The sequence below is a fragment of the Rana temporaria genome, chromosome 11 (genome assembly GCF_905171775.1).
Source record: "Rana temporaria chromosome 11, aRanTem1.1, whole genome shotgun sequence".
NCBI classification, from domain to species: domain Eukaryota; kingdom Metazoa; phylum Chordata; class Amphibia; order Anura; family Ranidae; genus Rana; species Rana temporaria.
Genome location: NC_053499.1, coordinates 163,138,425 through 163,156,829, shown reverse-complemented (window position 1 = coordinate 163,156,829; position 18,405 = coordinate 163,138,425). Strand labels below are relative to the sequence as shown.

The 18,405-nt window shown below is 53.1% G+C and overlaps 1 protein-coding gene across 3 annotated transcripts in view; it reads left to right on the top strand.

Annotated features, from left to right (window-relative positions):
• Positions 1 to 18,405, top strand: part of FANCA (FA complementation group A) — a 70,498-nt gene that overhangs the window by 47,889 nt on the left and 4,204 nt on the right. For 2 of the 3 annotated variants that reach the window (XM_040329641.1, XM_040329642.1), the window contains exons 26-37: positions 412 to 581; positions 1,894 to 1,990; positions 4,410 to 4,592; positions 4,966 to 5,039; positions 5,928 to 6,056; positions 6,793 to 6,865; positions 6,976 to 7,130; positions 10,419 to 10,527; positions 10,684 to 10,743; positions 12,134 to 12,238; positions 15,457 to 15,569; positions 15,657 to 15,801. In XM_040329641.1, the coding sequence (XP_040185575.1) occupies positions 412 to 581; positions 1,894 to 1,990; positions 4,410 to 4,592; positions 4,966 to 5,039; positions 5,928 to 6,056; positions 6,793 to 6,865; positions 6,976 to 7,130; positions 10,419 to 10,527; positions 10,684 to 10,743; positions 12,134 to 12,238; positions 15,457 to 15,569; positions 15,657 to 15,801 (1,413 nt within the window). Of the gene's footprint in view, positions 1 to 411; positions 582 to 1,893; positions 1,991 to 4,409; positions 4,593 to 4,965; positions 5,040 to 5,927; positions 6,057 to 6,792; positions 6,866 to 6,975; positions 7,131 to 10,418; positions 10,528 to 10,683; positions 10,744 to 12,133; positions 12,239 to 15,456; positions 15,570 to 15,656; positions 15,802 to 16,314; positions 16,372 to 18,405 lie in introns of all 3 variants that reach the window. The other variant, XM_040329639.1, reaches the window with a different exon arrangement.

The following is an 18,405-nucleotide window of genomic DNA, read 5'->3' as shown; positions in this document are numbered from 1 at the left end:
CTCTCTCCCTTCTAGTGGGTGTATTTCAGGAAGCTGACCTCAGGAAAGGATTCAGGTATTTACACCAATTGTAATTCATAATATGATTAATAAGTTTTAATAAATGCAGATCTGTATTATTTGGTGTGTAGAAGTAGCGATGGGTCAGTGGAAGGAAGAGATGGCCGCCATCTAAGTGAATGTATTCCAGCACAAGGGACGGTCACATAATGCAGAGGGGACGTTGTGTTTCACAATCACATGACCAGCGGGTGTTTTTTTAGGTGAAATATAACATTTCAGTCCCGGGGTCTTTGTAGGCCACACACAGTTCTGTTTTTGTTCACAAACCAATCAGATTCTTTCCTATTTCTCTTCTTACATTTGACAGTTTTGGTCGGATATTCACACGTCTTGTCCTGTTCATTTCAGAGTCCGCTCCTGAAAGATTCGCATGTAGTGGGCCTTGCTGCTTTCTCAGTCCATTTACATGAGTGCCGGATGTCGCTGGTGCCCCCGGGTTCTGATGCCTCCTCATTGGACAAGTTCTGGGAAGTTCTGCTAAACCCGCAATGTTCAGGATCTCTTCCTGTAGTCCTCAGGTGAGCTTATACACCGCTCAGAGGAAGTGCGGGATACCGTTCACTGCATGGAATCCCTATGGTCAGGACCATTGTATTGGGGGGTGTGTGTGTGTATTGGGGGGTGTGTGTGTGTGTGTGTATTGGGGGGGGTGTGTGTGTATTGGGGGGGGGTGTGTGTATTGGGGGGTGTGTGTGTGTGTGTATTGGGGTGTGTGTGTGTGTGTATTGGGGTGTGTGTGTGTGTGTATTGGGGTGTGTGTGTGTATTGGGGTGTGTTTGTGTGTGTGTATTGGGGTGTGTGTGTGTATTGGGGTGTGTGTTTGTGTATTGGGATGTGTGTGTGTGTATTGGGGTGTGTGTGTGTGTGTATTGGGGCGTGTGTGTGTGTATTGGGGTGTGTGTTTGTGTATTGGGATGTGTGTGTGTGTGTATTGGGGTGTGTGTGTGTGTGTATTGGGGCGTGTGTGTGTGTATTGGGGGATGTGTGTGTGTGTATTGGGGTGTGTGTGTGTGTGTATTGGGGTGTGTGTGTGTATTCTGGATGTATTTGTGTGTGTGTACTGTGTGTCTGTATTGGGGTGTGTGGGTGTATTGGGGTGTGTGTATTGGGGTGAGTGTTTATTGTGTACTGTGTGTCTGTATTGGGGTGTGTGTGTGTATTGGGGTGTGTGTGTGTGTGTGCGTGTGTATTGGGGTGTGGGTGTGTGTGTATTGGGGGGTGTGTGTGTATTGGGGTGTGTGTGTGTGTATTGGGGGGTATGTGTGTGTGTGGGTGTGTGTGTACTGTGTGTGTGTGTGTGTGTGTATTGGGGGGTATGTGTATGTATTGGGGTGTGTGTGTGTGTGTATTGGGGTGTGTGTGTGTACTGGGGGGTGTGGGGGTGTGTGTGTGTGTGTACTGGGGTGTGTGTGTGTGTATTGGGGTGTGTGTGTGTGTGTGTATTGGGGTGTGTGTGTGTGTGTACTGGGGTGTGTGTGTCTGTATTGGGGTGTGTGTGAGTGTGTGTGTGTATTGGGGTGTGTGTGTGTCTGTATTGGGGTGTGTGTGTGTGTGTGTGTGTGTGTGTGTGTGTGTGTGTGTGTGTGTATTGGGGGGTATGTGTGTACTGGGGTGTGTGTGTATTGTGTACTGTGTGTGGGTCTAAATGGGACGACACCTCCAGCTTTATGACTTCTAATAAAATGGACATAAGACCTCCTGATTTGTGTGCAGATTTTATAAAACGTTTTCATAATAATGAGGGCTGAAGAAATAATTGTGTACCCCATCATGTTGCGTCCCGTGTCTCCCTCCTCTGACGCGCATGATCCTGTCACGATTTCCCTGCAGGTTCTGTACAGCGGCCGTTTCCTATGCCTGCTGCAGGCTGTCGCTTCTTTCTCTGGAGACGCCCTCCGATTCCATCCCTCCGCTGTTCATGCGCAAGGTAATTCTGTACAATCAGCCGGCGAGCAATCGCAGGACCGAAAGTCCTGCGATTATAAGTCTGAATCGCATGCAATTTTCTCTACTGCTCCTGTGTGTGTAGCAGTGCCATCTAGTGGGCAGTTTAGAACACAGCAGAGGGAGCTCCGTCATGGACATCCCCGCCCCCCATGGACATGGTAATCAGGTAAAGACAGATTAGAAGTTCAAAGCAGCAATCAGTTATTGGAAAACTGAACAGACTGATGACATTCGGTAAATCGATCACAGGCCTATACAGGGAGATGGTAGTGTGCCAGTGAAGCGCTGCGATTTATGGGCTCTGGTGGAATGAACGGCTGTCTGCCTCTTACCCTGGAGCTCCTGTTCAGTTTTCCTATAAATGATTGCTGCTTTGAACTTCTAACCTGTCTCTACCTACTTTCCATGGCGGGTGGAGATGTCCATGGTGGGCCGGGATGTCCATGGCGGGGGGGGGGTGTGTCCATGGCGGGCGGGGGATGTCCATGGCCGGGGGGTGTGTCCATGGCGGGCGGGGGATGTCCATGGTGGGCCGGGATGTCCATGGCGGGGGGGTGTGTCCATGGCGGGCGGGGGATGTCCATGGCGGGAGGGGGATGTCCATGGCGGGCGGGGATGTCCATGGCGGGCGGGGGATGTCCATGGCGGGCGGGGGATGTCCATGGCGGGCGGGGGATGTGCATGGCGGGCGGGGGATGTGCATGGCGGGCGGGGGGGGGATGTGCATGGTGGGCCGGGGGATGTGCATGGTGGGCGGGGGATGTCCATGGCGGGCGGGGGATGTCCATGGCGGGCGGGGATGTCCATGGTGGGCGGGGGATGTGCATGGCGGGCGGGGGATGTCCATGGCGGGCGGGGGATGTCCATGGCGGGCGGGGGATGTCCATGGCGGGCGGGGGATGTGCATGGCGGGGGATGTGCATGGCGGGCGGGGGATGTGCATGGCGGGCGGGGGATGTGCATGGCGGGCGGGGATGTCCATGGCGGGCGGGGATGTCCATGGCGGGCGGGGATGTCCATGACGGGCGGGGATGTGCTTGGTGGGCGGGGGATGTGCATGGCGGGGGGGGATGTGCATGGCGGGGGGGGATGTCCATGGCGGGGGGGGGATGTGCATGGCGGGCGGGGGATGTCCATGGCGGGCGGGGATGTCCATGGCGGGCGGGGATGTCCATGATGGGCGGGGATGTGCTTGGTGGGCGGGGGATGTGCATGGCGGGGGGGGATGTCCATGGCGGGGGGGGGATGTGCATGGCGGGCGGGGATGTCCATGATGGGCGGGGATGTGCTTGGTGGGCGGGGGATGTGCATGGCGGGGGGGGATGTCCATGGCGGGGGGGGGATGTCCATGGCGGGGGGGGGGATGTCCATGGCGGGGGGGGGATGTCCATGGCGGGCGGGGGATGTCCATGGCGGGCGGGGATGTCCATGGCGGGCGGGGGATGTCCATGGCGGGCGGGGGGATGTCCATGGCGGGCGGGGGATGTCCATGGCGGGCGGGGGATGTCCATGGCGGGCGGGGGATGTGCATGGCGGGCGGGGATGTCCATGGCGGGCGGGGATGTCCATGGTGGGGGGGGGATGTCCATGATGGGCGGGGATGTGCTTGGTGGGCGGGGGATGTGCATGGCGGGGGGGGGATGTGCATGGCGGGGGGGGATGTCCATGGCGGGTGGGGATGTCCATGGCGGCGGGCGGGGATGTCCATGGCGGGCGGGGATGTCCATGGCGGGGGGGGGGGGATGTCCATGGCGGGCGGGGATGTCCATGGCGGGGGGGGGGGGATGTCCATGATGGGCGGGGATGTGCTTGGTGGGCGGGGGGTGTGCATGGCGGGGGGGGATGTCCATGGCGGGGGGGGGATGTGCATGGCGGGGGGGGGGGGGGGATGTCCATGGCGGGCAGGGATGTCCATGGCGGGCGGGGATGTCCATGGCGGCGGGCGGGGATGTCCATGGCGGGCGGGGGATGTGCATGGCGGGCGGGGATGTGCATGGGGGGGGGGATGTGCATGGGGGGGGATGTGCATGGGGGGGGGGGGATGTCCATGGCGGCGGGCGGGGATGTCCATGGCGGGCGGGGATGTCCATGGCGGGCGGGGGATGTCCATGGCGGGCGGGGGATGTGCATGGCGGGCGGGGATGTGCATGGGGGGGGGATGTGCATGGCGGGCGGGGGATGTGCATGGCGGGCGGGGATGTGCATGGGGGGGGGATGTGCATGGCGGGCGGGGGATGTCCATGGCGGGCAGGGGATGTGCATGGCGGGCGGGGATGTGTATGGGGGGGGGGGATGTGTATGGGGGGGGGGGATGTGCATGGCGGCGGGGGATGTACATGGGGTGGGCAGGGATGTCCACGGTGGAGATGGGCGTGTATTAAACATTCCTTGGTTCACAGGTGCAGCACCTTTTGCCCAGACTGGTCCTGGAAACAAGAAGGGAAGGTATAATGGAGGAGGAGACTGACACCCCGGTTGTGTTCGGCGCCCTCTCCCTTCCTTCTGCAGAGTGGAAAGAAGCGGCGCGGTCTCTGTGGCGTCAGACTCGTGTCCAGGAACTTTTTAGAAAGGATTTATTTCAGGTACGGCTCGGTGTTTTCAGGGACAGAACTTCTCTTATTTGGGTTTGTTGTCATGGAGACGATGATTGTTCTCTGCAGGTCTCTGAATACCCGGCGGGTATAAAACGGGTGAATGCAGCTCTGTATGTACTAATAGAGCCGGTTTAAACTAGCATAGAACTGATGACAAGAACTGGACGGAACACTCAATGCAGCCGGACCAGAGTCTTGTCTGTCGGTAGAATGAAAGTCGTATCTCTGGAGTAGATCCTCTTAATGGATCCTAATGGTCTGCAGGGCTAACAATCTATTTCTCAGTCTTTTCTCATCTCCGACCTCCCGTTCCTTTCTGGTGCCCCGGTATTATAATTCTGTAATCATTTTCTGTTTTTAGCTCTCATTCAGGGATTGGCTGCTGTGGGAGATGTCTATGACCCCGGATGTAGATCCTCTGTCTGACCTGGAGAGGTGAGTCTGTTTACATTATTATTAACCATTTATGGCAACAGTTTACACAGTGCTTTACAATGTATGGGGAGGGGGGGGGGCTTCCAGTCCAATACAGAATGTACAGAAGGGAGGGGGGTGGCTCGGGGACAGTGATGGGGGGGTTGGCCTTCGGGACAGTGATGGGGGGGCTTGGCTTGGGGACAGTGATGGGGGGGCTTGGCTTGGGGACAGTGATGGGGGGGTGGCTTGGGGACAGTGATGGGGGGGGTGGCTCGGGGACAGTGTAGGGGGTTGGCTCGAGGAAAGTGATGGGGGGGTGGCTCGGGGACAGTGATGGGGGGGGGTGGCTCGGGGGCAGTGATGGGGGGAGGCTCGGGGACAGTGATGGGGGGTTGGCTCGGGGACAGTGATGGGGGGGGTGGCTCGGGGACAGTGATGGGGGGGGTGGCTCGGGGACAGTGATGGGGGGGTGGCTCGGGGACAGTGATTCTCGGGGATAGTGTAGGGGGTAAGCTCGGGGACAGTAATGGGGGTTGGCTCGAGGACAGTGATGGGGGTGGCTCGGGGACAGTGGTGGGGGGTGGCTCGGGGACACTGATTGGGGGGGGGTGGCTCGGGGACACAGTTGTTAGGTGGGTGTGGGATAGGCTTCCCTAAATAAATGAGTTTTCAGGGATCTCTTAAAGGTGGACAGGGTAGGGAGTGATCGGACATACCGGGGCAGGGAGTTCCAGAGGATGGGAGAGGCTCTGGAAAAGTCCTAAAGGGGAGCATGGGAGGAGGTAACAAGGGAGTGGGAGGTCCTGGGAGGAGAGGAGAGGACGATCTCTGCAGATGAGGTTGGTGATGTAACACAAATGATCGGAAAGTCCTCCTTTATACTGAGAATGTTCCTTCTCTCTACAGACAGGACTACCAGCGATGGGCGGTGAGCCAATGTTTTCTCCCAGAATCCTCGGCTCTTGATGGATGTGGAAACCATTTGGAAAAGGCCTGTTCAGCAATAGTTGATGCCGTCTTAGATTTTAGTACTGGGTGAGTTCATTCTTCAGATACCTAAAGATAACCTGAGCCTAGGCAGGACAAGGCAACTGCTTCACTTCACAGGGCGCTACCGCAGGAGCTGCTACTTCCCTTCCCTCCTTCCTCTTCCTTCTCCTCCTCCCTCCTCCTCCTCCTCCTCCTCCTCCTCCCTCCTCCTCCTCCTCCTCCTCCTCCCTCCTTCTCCTCCTCCTCCTCCTCCCTCCTTCTCCTTCTCCTCCTCCCTCCTCCTCCTCCTCCCTCCTCCTCCTCCTCCTCCTCCCTCCTCCCTCCTCCCTCCTCCTCCTCCTCCTCCCTCCTTCTCCTCCTCCCTCCTCCTCCCTCCTCCTTCTCCTCCTTCCTCCCCCTCCTCCTCCCCCTCCTTCTTCTCCTCCTCCCTCCTCCTCCTCCTCATCCTCCTCCTCCCCCTCCTCCTTCCTCCTCCCCCTCTCCTCCCTCCTCCTCCCTCCTCCTCCTCCTCCCTCCTTCTCCTCCCAGATAAATCATTTCATGACCCTTGTAAATCTTTGTGCTTCCTCTGCATTAAGGTGAAAGAACACCTTGCAGTGCCTGCCCCCCCCCCCCCCCCGAGCCCCGAATCTGCGTGGGCGCGATCCCGCGTCCTTCTCTCCACGGCTTCTCGGCTCTTCATTGCATAGATTAATAGCAGCGCAGCCATTGGCTCCCAGGTGATCAATAGGAGGGAAAAAAGCTCAATTGACTAATTCAATTATTTGACTTTTTATTTCAGGTCTGAGCTTGTCCCTGGCAGTGCCCCGTCTGAAGGCCGCACGGGACTCGGGGACATCCTCAGTCGCTTACAGGTAAGTCTACAAACCGGCGGCCAGAGCTTGGTATTGGTAATTGCTCGGGGACAGAGTTGTATGTTTATTTTACCTGCAGCTAAACTATGAGGAGTCTGTTTTTTGCCTAGGAGTTGGTGTGCGATTTGTTACTGAGTCGCTCCGGGAAGAACATCCAAGTGAATTTCCTCCTTGACGTGTTCCATGGAAGGTTGTCAAAGATCTCCGACAAGATGGAGACCGGAGCCCAACTCCGGAGACAAAGCCAACTCTCCATGTGCTGCAGGTACGGCGTCTTCATTTCCCCATGTGCTGCAGGTACGGCGTCTTCATTCCCCCATGTGCTGCAGGTACGGCGTCTTCATTCCCCCATGTGCTGCAGGTACGGCGTCTTCATTCCCCCGTGTGCTGCAGGTACGGCGTCTTCATTCCCCCGTGTGCTGCAGGTACGGCGTCTTCATTCCCCCGTGTGCTGCAGGTACAGCGTCTTCATTCCCCCCTGTGCTGCAGGTACGGCGTCTTCATTCCCCCATGTGCTGCAGGTACGGCGTCTTCATTCCCCCATGTGCTGCAGGTACGGCGTCTTCATTCCCCCATGTGCTGCAGGTACGGCGTCTTCATTCCCCCGTGTGCTGCAGGTACGGCGTCTTCATTCCCCGTGTGCTGCAGGTACGGCGTCTTCATTCCCCCCTGTGCTGCAGGTACGGCGTCTTCATTCCCCCATGTGCTGCAGGTACGGCGTCTTCATTCCCCCATGTGCTGCAGGTACGGCGTCTTCATTCCCCCATGTGCTGCAGGTACGGCGTCTTCATTCCCCCATGTGCTGCAGGTACGGCGTCTTCATTCCCCCATGTGCTGCAGGTACGGCGTCTTCATTCCCCCATGTGCTGCAGGTACGGCGTCTTCATTCCCCCATGTGCTGCAGGTACGGCGTCTTCATTCCCCCATGTGCTGCAGGTACGGCGTCTTCATTCCCCCATGTGCTGCAGGTACGGCGTCTTCATTCCCCCATGTGCTGCAGGTACGGCGTCTTCATTCCCCCATGTGCTGCAGGTACGGCGTCTTCATTCCCCCATGTGCTGCAGGTACGGCGTCTTCATTCCCCCATGTGCTGCAGGTACGGCGTCTTCATTCCCCCATGTGCTGCAGGTACGGCGTCTTCATTCCCCCATGTGCTGCAGGTACGGCGTCTTCATTCCCCCGTGTGCTGCAGGTACGGCGTCTTCATTCCCCCGTGTGCTGCAGGTACGGCGTCTTCATTCCCCCGTGTGCTGCAGGTACGGCGTCTTCATTCCCCCCTGTGCTGCAGGTACGGCGTCTTCATTCCCCCATGTGCTGCAGGTACGGCGTCTTCATTCCCCCATGTGCTGCAGGTACGGCGTCTTCATTCCCCCATGTGCTGCAGGTACGGCGTCTTCATTCCCCCGTGTGCTGCAGGTACGGCGTCTTCATTCCCCCGTGTGCTGCAGGTACGGCGTCTTCATTCCCCCCTGTGCTGCAGGTACGGCGTCTTCATTCCCCCATGTGCTGCAGGTACGGCGTCTTCATTCCCCCATGTGCTGCAGGTACGGCGTCTTCATTCCCCCATGTGCTGCAGGTACGGCGTCTTCATTCCCCCATGTGCTGCAGGTACGGCGTCTTCATTCCCCCATGTGCTGCAGGTACGGCGTCTTCATTCCCCCATGTGCTGCAGGTACGGCGTCTTCATTCCCCCATGTGCTGCAGGTACGGCGTCTTCATTTCTCCATGTGCTGCAGGTACGGCGTCTTCATTCCCCCATGTGCTGCAGGTACGGCGTCTTCATTCCCCCATGTGCTGCAGGTACGGCGTCTTCATTCCCCCATGTGCTGCAGGTACGGCGTCTTCATTCCCCCATGTGCTGCAGGTACGGCGTCTTCATTCCCCCATGTGCTGCAGGTACGGCGTCTTCATTCCCCCATGTGCTGCAGGTACGGCGTCTTCATTCCCCCATGTGCTGCAGGTACGGCGTCTTCATTCCCCCATGTGCTGCAGGTACGGCGTCTTCATTTCTCCATGTGCTGCAGGTACGGCGTCTTCATTTCTCCATGTGCTGCAGGTACGGCGTCTTCATTCCCCCATGTGCTGCAGGTACGGCGTCTTCATTCCCCCCATGTGCTGCAGGTACGGCGTCTTCATTCCCCCATGTGCTGCAGGTACGGCGTCTTCATTCCCCCATGTGCTGCAGGTACGGCGTCTTCATTCCCCCATGTGCTGCAGGTACGGCGTCTTCATTCCCCCATGTGCTGCAGGTACGGCGTCTTCATTCCCCCGTGTGCTGCAGGTACGGCGTCTTCATTCCCCCATGTGCAGCAGGTACGGCGTCTTCATTCCCCCGTGTGCTGCAGGTACGGCGTCTTCATTCCCTCATGTGCTGCAGGTACGGCGTCTTCATTCCCCCATGTGCTGCAGGTACGGCGTCTTTATTCCCCCCATGTGCTGCAGGTACGGCGTCTTCATTCCTCCATGTGCTGCAGGTACGGCGTCTTCATTCCCCCATGTGCTGCAGGTACGGCGTCTTCATTCCCCCATGTGCTGCAGGTACAGCGTCTTCATTCCCCCATGTGCTGCAGGTACGGCGTCTTCATTTCTCCATGTGCTGCAGGTACAGCGTCTTCATTCCCCCATGTGCTGCAGGTACGGCGTCTTCATTCCCCCATGTGCTGCAGGTACGGCGTCTTCGTTCCCCCCATGTGCTGCAGGTACGGCGTCTTCATTCCCCCATGTGCTGCAGGTACGGCGTCTTCATTCCCCCCATGTGCTGCAGGTACGGCGTCTTCATTCCCCCATGTGCTGCAGGTACGGCGTCTTCATTTCTCCATATAATGGTCAGATGTAAAAGGGAACTCCGCATGACATACAGTTTATTGGCTGGGCTGGTATTCATTCACTATATTCATATGCAAAGTGTACACCAGGGGGCGTCCTACTCCATTCCATCAGGGGCCACATCGGCATTACACTTTCCTTGTGTCCAAGATTATATAAATGTATCCAGGGATTATTTCCTCAGGGGATAGGTGCAGGAACCCAACCATGTTACCCCCGCCCCCCCCCCCCATCGAACCATGGAGGTGGCAAAATTTCACAATGGGAGGATCTTACAAGAACAATAAATTAGTGCGTTATGTGTGGAGTTCAGGAATGTACTATGTACACAACAAACCCCTGAACTCTGTGCAGAGTGCAGGGTTGAAAAATGCTCTACATACAGAGTTTAGGAGTGTGCTATGTACAGAGTGCAGGGTTCAGGAATCGTTATGCACAGAGTGCAGGGTTTAGGAATCGCAACGCACAGAGTGCAGGGTTTAGGAATCGCTACGCACAGAGTGCAGGGTTTAGGAATCGCTACGCACAGAGTGCAGGGTTTAGGAATCGCAACGCACAGAGTGCAGGGTTTAGGAATCGCTACGCACAGAGTGCAGGGTTTAGGAATCGCTACGCACAGAGTGCAGAGTTCACATTATGACATCTTGCAGGGAGAGTTTATTTTTTTGTCACAACTTTACTACTGCTTTAAATTAGACTCACAGACATTGGTGGTGACTTTGTACAGGATCATCCTGGGACTGCCCTCCTCCCTCCTCATCAGACCGCACACCGACGACAGAGGCTTCACCTCCCTGAAATCTGACGACTTCTTTCAATTTGTCAGCAAGCATTTGGTGAGATTCTGATTCTCTTCATTTGGTGAGATTCTGATTCTCTTCATTTAGTGAGATTCTGATTCTTCATTTGGTGAGATTCCGATTCTCTCTTCATTTGGTGAGTTGTCGGCTCGGAGTCGATCTCGGATTGAGTCTTTTCTTCTTGTCTTGCAGAAAAACATGAGTCAGCGAGGATCTGCTCTGCCGTACGACCTCACCGCTCACTTCTTCAGGGTAAACCATTTTATTTGTTGACACTCGAGTTCCTCCACCCCAAACTCCGCACACCAGGACTTGGACTTTATGGAGTCCCCCCCCCCCCCCCCCCCCCCCCCCCCCCCTGTAGCTATAACACCCTCCACCAGCCTTTCCACAAGATTTTGGAGGATGTCTGTGGGAATTTGTGAGGTCAGTTGGATGTTGGAAGGCCGGGCTCACAATTGGCGTTATGTCCCAAAGGTAATCCAGCAGAGGGGTGGGGGGGGGCACAGTCATGTCTTTATGGAGCTGGTTTTGTACATGGAGGGGGGGCACAGTCATGTCTCTATGGAGCTGACTTTGTACACAGGTGGGGGGGGCACAGTCATGTCTCTATGGAGCTGACTTTGTACACAGGGGGGGGGGCACAGTCATGTCTCTATGGAGCTGGCTTTGTACACGGGGTGGGGGGGGGGGCACAGTCATGTCTCTATGGTGCTGACTTTGTACACAGGGGGGGGGGGCACAGTCATGTCTCTATGGTGCTTGTTTTGTACACAGGGGGGGGGGGGCACAGTCATGTCTTTATGGAGCTGGTTTTGTACACAGGGGGGGGGGGCACAGTCATGTCTCTATGGAGCTGACTTTGTACACAGGGGGGGGGGCACAGTCATGTCTCTATGGAGCTGATTTTGTACGGGGGGGGGGGGCACAGTCATGTCTCTATGGAGCTGACTTTGTACACAGGGGGGGGGGGGGCACAGTCATGTCTCTATGGAGCTGACTTTGTACACAGGGGGGGGGGGGGGCACAGTCATGTCTCTATGGAGCTGGTTTTGTACACAGGGGGGGGGGGGCACAGTCATGTCTTTATGGAGCTGGCTTTGTACAGGGGGGGGGGGCACAGTCATGTCTCTATGGAGCTGGCTTTGTACAGGGGGGGGGGGCACAGTCATGTCTCTATGGAGCTGACTTTGTACACAGGGGGGGGGGGCACAGTCATGTCTCTATGGAGCTGGTTTTGTACACAGGGGGGGGGGGGCACAGTCATGTCTCTATGGAGCTGGTTTTGTACACGGGGGGGGGGGCACAGTCATGTCTCTATGGAGCTGGTTTTGTACACGGGGGGGGGGGGGCACAGTCATGTCTCTATGGAGCTGGCTTTGTACACGGGGGGGGGGGGGGGGCACAGTCATGCTGGAACAGAAAAGGATCTTCAGCAAACTTTCCCCACAAGGTAACACACAAGACTCTTTATATTCTATATCATTATTCATACCCCTCACGAGATCCACATATTGTGGGCAGTAGGGTGTAAATACCGGACAGCCTTTCCGGGGGGGGGGGGGGGCGTCTCTTCTGATGTTGGGGTAGCGGCCGCCCCTCACATTTCCTGACTGTTGGGGTCTCTCTGATTTTTCCGCAGGGGTTGTTGAGCTCCGGCGCTCAGTGTGAGGATCCTGAAGAAGCTGTGAATTCGGTTCTCGCTGCCGCTTATACACAGTGCCCCATTGTGATGACGTCAGCTGCGGTACGCCACTTCCATTCTTCTCATGTCAGTCAGATAAAGAGAACCTGTCAGGACATTGCCTTCTCCTTCACTGACTCCGAACAAGTATGCAGCCAGTGAAGTTTTGGCAAACCTACCTGACATACTTGTTCCAAGTCAGTGATCCATTAGAGGGGGAGGTAAGGATGACCTTTAAAGTAATCCTGTGTTTCACCCATGCAATGCAAAGTAACAGATTCTCTTCTTTTTTGGGGTCCCCTGTCGGTGGTCCTGGCTCCTCCCCTCTGCTAAGTGCCCCCAATGGCAAGCCTCTTGGTATTGGGGCACTCGATCAGGATCGCTCCTGTGTGCAGCTCGGCCCCACCCCCTGCTCTCTCCTCATTGGCTCACTGGCTGTGATTGACAACAGCAGAAGAGAATTGCTCCCACTGCTGTATGAGCCAATGAGGAGAGAGAGACCTGGGAGAGCCTCTGCTCACAGATTCTAACACTTTTAGCCAGATTCAGAAAGACTGGCTTAACTTTCTGCCGGCGTAGCATATGTAATTTACGCTACACCAATTGTAAGTCAGAGAGGCAAGTGCTGTATTCACAAAGCACTTGCCTCCTAAGTTACGGCGGCGTAGCGTAAATGGGCCGGCGTTAGCGCGCCCAATTCAAATTGGGAAGAGGGTTTATGTAAATAAACCATGACCCCACGTAAATGACGTTTTGAACAAACGGCGCATGCGCCGTCCGTGGACGTATCCCAGTGTGCATGCTCCAAAGTACGCCGCAAGGACTTATTGGTTTCGACGTGAACGTAAATTACACCCAGCCCCATTCACGGACGACTTACGCAAACGACGTAAAAATTTCAAAATTAGACGCGGGAACGACGTCCATACTTAACATTGGCTAGGCCAGCTATTTGTTCAACTAACTGTACGCCTGAAAACGCCTTACGTAAACGGCAAATCTTTACTGCGACGGGCAAGCGTACGTTCGTGAATAGGCGTATCTCGCTGATATACGCCTAGAATGCGTAAATCAGCATTCACGCCCCTAGCCGCTGGTGGAAGTAGACAGCTAAGATACGACGGTGCAGGCAGTCGTATCTTAGCTACATTTAAGTGTATCTCAGTTTGAGAATATACTTAAATGTACGACGGCGCAGATTCAGAGTTACGACGGCGTATCTACTGATATGTCGTAACACTACCTGAATCTGGCTATTTGTATTTTATAGACGTGGTGGAGAAGATTGTAACAATTTGTATTTTGTAGATGTGGTGGAGAAGATTGTAACACTGTGTATTTTATAGATGTGGTGGAGAAGATTGTAACACTTTGTATTTTATAGATGTGGTGGAGAAGATTGTAACACTGTGTATTTTGTATTGGGAAGATGTGGTGGAGAAGATTGTAACACTTTGTGTTTTATAGATGTGGTGGAGAAGATTGTAACACTGTGTATTTTATAGATGTGGTGGAGAAGATTGTAACACTGTGTATTTTATAGATGTGGTGGAGAAGATTGTAACACTGTGTATTTTGTATTGGGAAGATGTGGTGGAGAAGATTGTGACACTGTGTATTTTGTAGATGTGGTGGAGAAGATTGTAACACTGTGTACTTTATAGACGTGGTGGAGAAGATTGTAACACTTTGTATTGGGAAGATGTGGTGGGGAAGATTGTAACACTGTGTATTTTATAGATGTGGTGGAGAAGATTGTAACACTTTGTGTTTTATAGATGTGGTGGAGAAGATTGTAACACTGTGTATTTTATAGATGTGGTGGAGAAGATTGTAACACTGTGTATTTTATAGATGTGGTGGAGAAGATTGTAACACTGTGTATTTTGTATTGGGAAGATGTGGTGGAGAAGATTGTGACACTGTGTATTTTGTAGATGTGGTGGAGAAGATTGTAACACTGTGTACTTTATAGACGTGGTGGAGAAGATTGTAACACTTTGTATTGGGAAGATGTGGTGGGGAAGATTGTAACACTGTGTATTTTATAGATGTGGTGGAGAAGATTGTAACACTGTGTATTTTATAGATGTGGTGGAGAAGATTGTAACACTTTGTATTATAGATGTGGTGGAGAAGATTGTGACACTGTGTATTTTATAGATGTGGTGGAGAAGATTGTAACACTTTGTGTTTTGTATTGGGAAGATGTGGTGGAGAAGATTGTAACACTGTGTACTTTATAGATGTGGTGGAGAAGATTGTAACACTTTGTGTTTTGTATTGGGAAGATGTGGTGGAGAAGATTGTAACACTGTGTATTTTATAGATGTGGTGGAGAAGATTGTAACACTGTGTATTTTATAGATGTGGTGGAGAAGATTGTAACACTGTGTATTTTGTATTGGGAAGATGTGGTGGAGAAGATTGTGACACTGTGTATTTTGTAGATGTGGTGGAGAAGATTGTAACACTGTGTACTTTATAGACGTGGTGGAGAAGATTGTAACACTTTGTATTGGGAAGATGTGGTGGGGAAGATTGTAACACTGTGTATTTTATAGATGTGGTGGAGAAGATTGTAACACTTTGTGTTTTATAGATGTGGTGGAGAAGATTGTAACACTGTGTATTTTATAGATGTGGTGGAGAAGATTGTAACACTGTGTATTTTATAGATGTGGTGGAGAAGATTGTAACACTGTGTATTTTGTATTGGGAAGATGTGGTGGAGAAGATTGTAACACTGTGTATTTTGTATTGGGAAGATGTGGTGGAGAAGATTGTGACACTGTGTATTTTGTAGATGTGGTGGAGAAGATTGTAACACTGTGTACTTTATAGACGTGGTGGAGAAGATTGTAACACTTTGTATTGGGAAGATGTGGTGGGGAAGATTGTAACACTGTGTATTTTATAGATGTGGTGGAGAAGATTGTAACACTGTGTATTTTATAGATGTGGTGGAGAAGATTGTAACACTTTGTATTATAGATGTGGTGGAGAAGATTGTGACACTGTGTATTTTATAGATGTGGTGGAGAAGATTGTAACACTTTGTGTTTTGTATTGGGAAGATGTGGTGGAGAAGATTGTAACACTGTGTACTTTATAGATGTGGTGGAGAAGATTGTAACACTTTGTGTTTTGTATTGGGAAGATGTGGTGGAGAAGATTGTAACACTGTGTACTTTATAGATGTGGTGGAGAAGATTGTAACACTGTGTACTTTATAGATGTGGTGGAGAAGATTGTAACACTTTGTGTTTTGTATTGGGAAGATGTGGTGGCCTCAGCTGGATGCCGCCGTCGGGTGTCAGTGGAAATGTCTGTATGAAGCCGATTTGCCCCAAGAGATTGAACGACTGAGGGAGATGCAAGGCGCTGTGGACAGGTCAGAGATTCTTCTGTAACATACGGAAATGTTCCTGTGATGAGGGACCATCCCGATCCTCCATTCAATCCTCTGATTGTTCTCCAGGTTCCTCTCCCAGGGATCGGCTTTTCCCCTCACCGGCGCCGTCTGGCTCTCTGCCGCCTTCCTGCATTTCTCCATCCGAAGGAACAAAGTGCAGCAGAAGAGACTCCCGGCTTTACTTGGCAGTTTGAGCGCAAAGTCTTTGCAGGTGAGAATGTTGTGTGAAGAGGCTGAAATGGGGATCCCACCTACCCAATACCACCATCACCTTCCTCCAGCTCTCCGTACCCCATCCATCCCGCGGTCTCCATTCACCCGCCTCATAAAGAGCAGATCAGCGGACAGATGAAAACCTCCCGGAGGTCAGATGGGTATACACAGCAGTCCTGATGAGAAATGCTGCTCTAGCCACATCCGTACAGGCCGGAATACACTATCCCCTCTCACTACAGTAACAGTGATCAGGGGACTGTAAAGCCGCCTGGATCACGTTTAATGAACAGTAGATGAAAAAATTGATATCAAGCTCATGGCTGCAGCTTTAACCACTTGAAGTCCAAAAAAAAAAAAATCCCCACTGAGCAGGCAGATGACCGATCCGTGTCCGCTCCGCTATGCAGACACGGAGGTGAGATGTCTCCAATGGGTGACAGAAAACGGGGGGCGCTATTCCCTTTTTTTTTTACAGAAATTGTTTCATGTCTACCCATTTGTATTGCAGCTGTTGGATTGCTTCCTCTTTTTCTCCATCGTGGATCTCATCCCTCTGACATTGAAGGTAAATGCATTCCTCCACTCCAGAATCACATTTAGTTTAAAGATGAATCCCAGGTGTGTTATATTTTATAAAGAGAAAAACAGGCGCCTCTGAGTAAGACTAACATTTATTAGTACATGGGTGCAATATAAACTCACATAGGAGGGATGGAGAGATGGGCACATGTTGGTCCAGTAGGACGCTGTCATCTATCCCGGCTGTGTGGCCGTTCCCACGGCTCTTTACACCTGTTGTAGCAGCTGTTCCCGGCCCTCGGGATACCCGAAAATCAGATGGGATTGGAGAGCGGCTGGAGCTCAGTGGTGAGGGTTGGAACGCAGCGCGGGGGCGCTCCTTTCTCAAACTTGAGTACAGCTGCCCAGTGTGCATGCTCTGAAACGTCGTCGCTTGCACGCCAGTGACGTCATTGGGCCCCACGCTGCGTGCAGCCCTCACCATCGAGCTCCAGCCGCATTTCCAATTCCATCTGATTGTTGAGCATCCTGAGGGCCGGTGACTTGTTGGTATTGTTCCCCTATCCAGATGGTTCCTGTAAGGACTGTGCAGGCGCAATCCTTGCCGACGGAAATCTCTGAACCTCGGCCGGCATCCAGGCTCATTCCTTAACATCCCTGTGGATTGGAGGATGTTAAAAAAAGAGCCAGGAGGCCGACTGCCCACTTTCCTCAAATTCCACGTCGCCCTGGATGCCGGCCGAGGTTCGAAAATTTCTGTCGGCAAGGATTGCGCCTGCGCAGTCCTTACAGGAACCATCCTGATAGCCGGAACCATATTGGCAGATCACTGGGAACAGCTACTACAACAGGTGTAAAGAGCCGTGGGAACGGCCACACAGCCGGGATAGATGACAGCGTCTTACTGGACCAACATGTGCCCATCTCTCCATCCCTCCTATGTGAGTTTATATTGCACCCATGTACTAATAAATGTTATACTCAGAGGCGCCTGTTTTTCTCTTTTTCCACGTTTGGAGTTTGCTTGCACTTCCTCTACAAGGCTGGCCCTGATCCACAGACTGCTCTCCCAATATATTGAGCTTTCAGCTCAAAGGACTATCTTGATGAACTTTTGCATTCACTTACTGGGCTAGATTCAGGTAGATCAGCGTGATCTATCTGATTTAAGATCCGCTGCCGCAAGTTTGAGAGGCAAGTGGGTAATTCACAAACCACTTACCTCCAAATTTGCGGCGGCGTATCGCAAATCCCCCGGCGGAATTCAAATTCCGCGGCTAGGGGGAGTGTACTATTTAAATCAGGCGCGTCCCCGCGCCGATTTAAATGAGCATGCGCAGTCCGTGAATTTTCCCGGCGTGCATTGCTCCCACTGACGTCACTAGGACGTCAGTGGTTTCGACGCTTACGTAAACGATGTCCATCCGTATTACAGACCGATTTACGCAAACTACGTAAAAAAAATTCAAAATCGACGCGGGAACGACGGCTATACTTAACATTGGCTGCGCCTCATAGAAGCAGGGGTAAGTATACGCCGGGAAAGCCGCAACGGAAACGTAACAACACTGCATCGGGTCCGCGTACGTTCGTGAATTCGCGTATCTCGCTGATTTAGATATTCGGCGTAAATCAGCGGGAACGCCCCCCGCGCCATTTTCAAATTGCAAATAAGATCCGACGGTGTAACACAGTTACACCTGTCGGATTTTAGCCATATCTATGCGTAACTGATTCTATGAATCAGGCGCATAGATACGACCAGTGTAAGTCAGAGATACGATGGCGTATCAGGAGATACACCATCGTATCTCTCTGTGAATCTGGCCCACTGTATATACTTATCTGGCTGCACCACTACCTATTCGTTTTTGTGGTATGACATACATGGTAACATTGTTCCAGCTTTGACCAACTATGTACCGGTATATACCATTCCTTGCTGAAGCTGGAAATCGCTGTAGTAGACGCCCATACTACACGGCTACTACACCACTACTCCAGTGATCTCCACTTGCTTCCGGGTGACGTGCTAAGCAGCTGGTCTGCAACATTCTGAACCCCATTCTCTGCCTCCTCC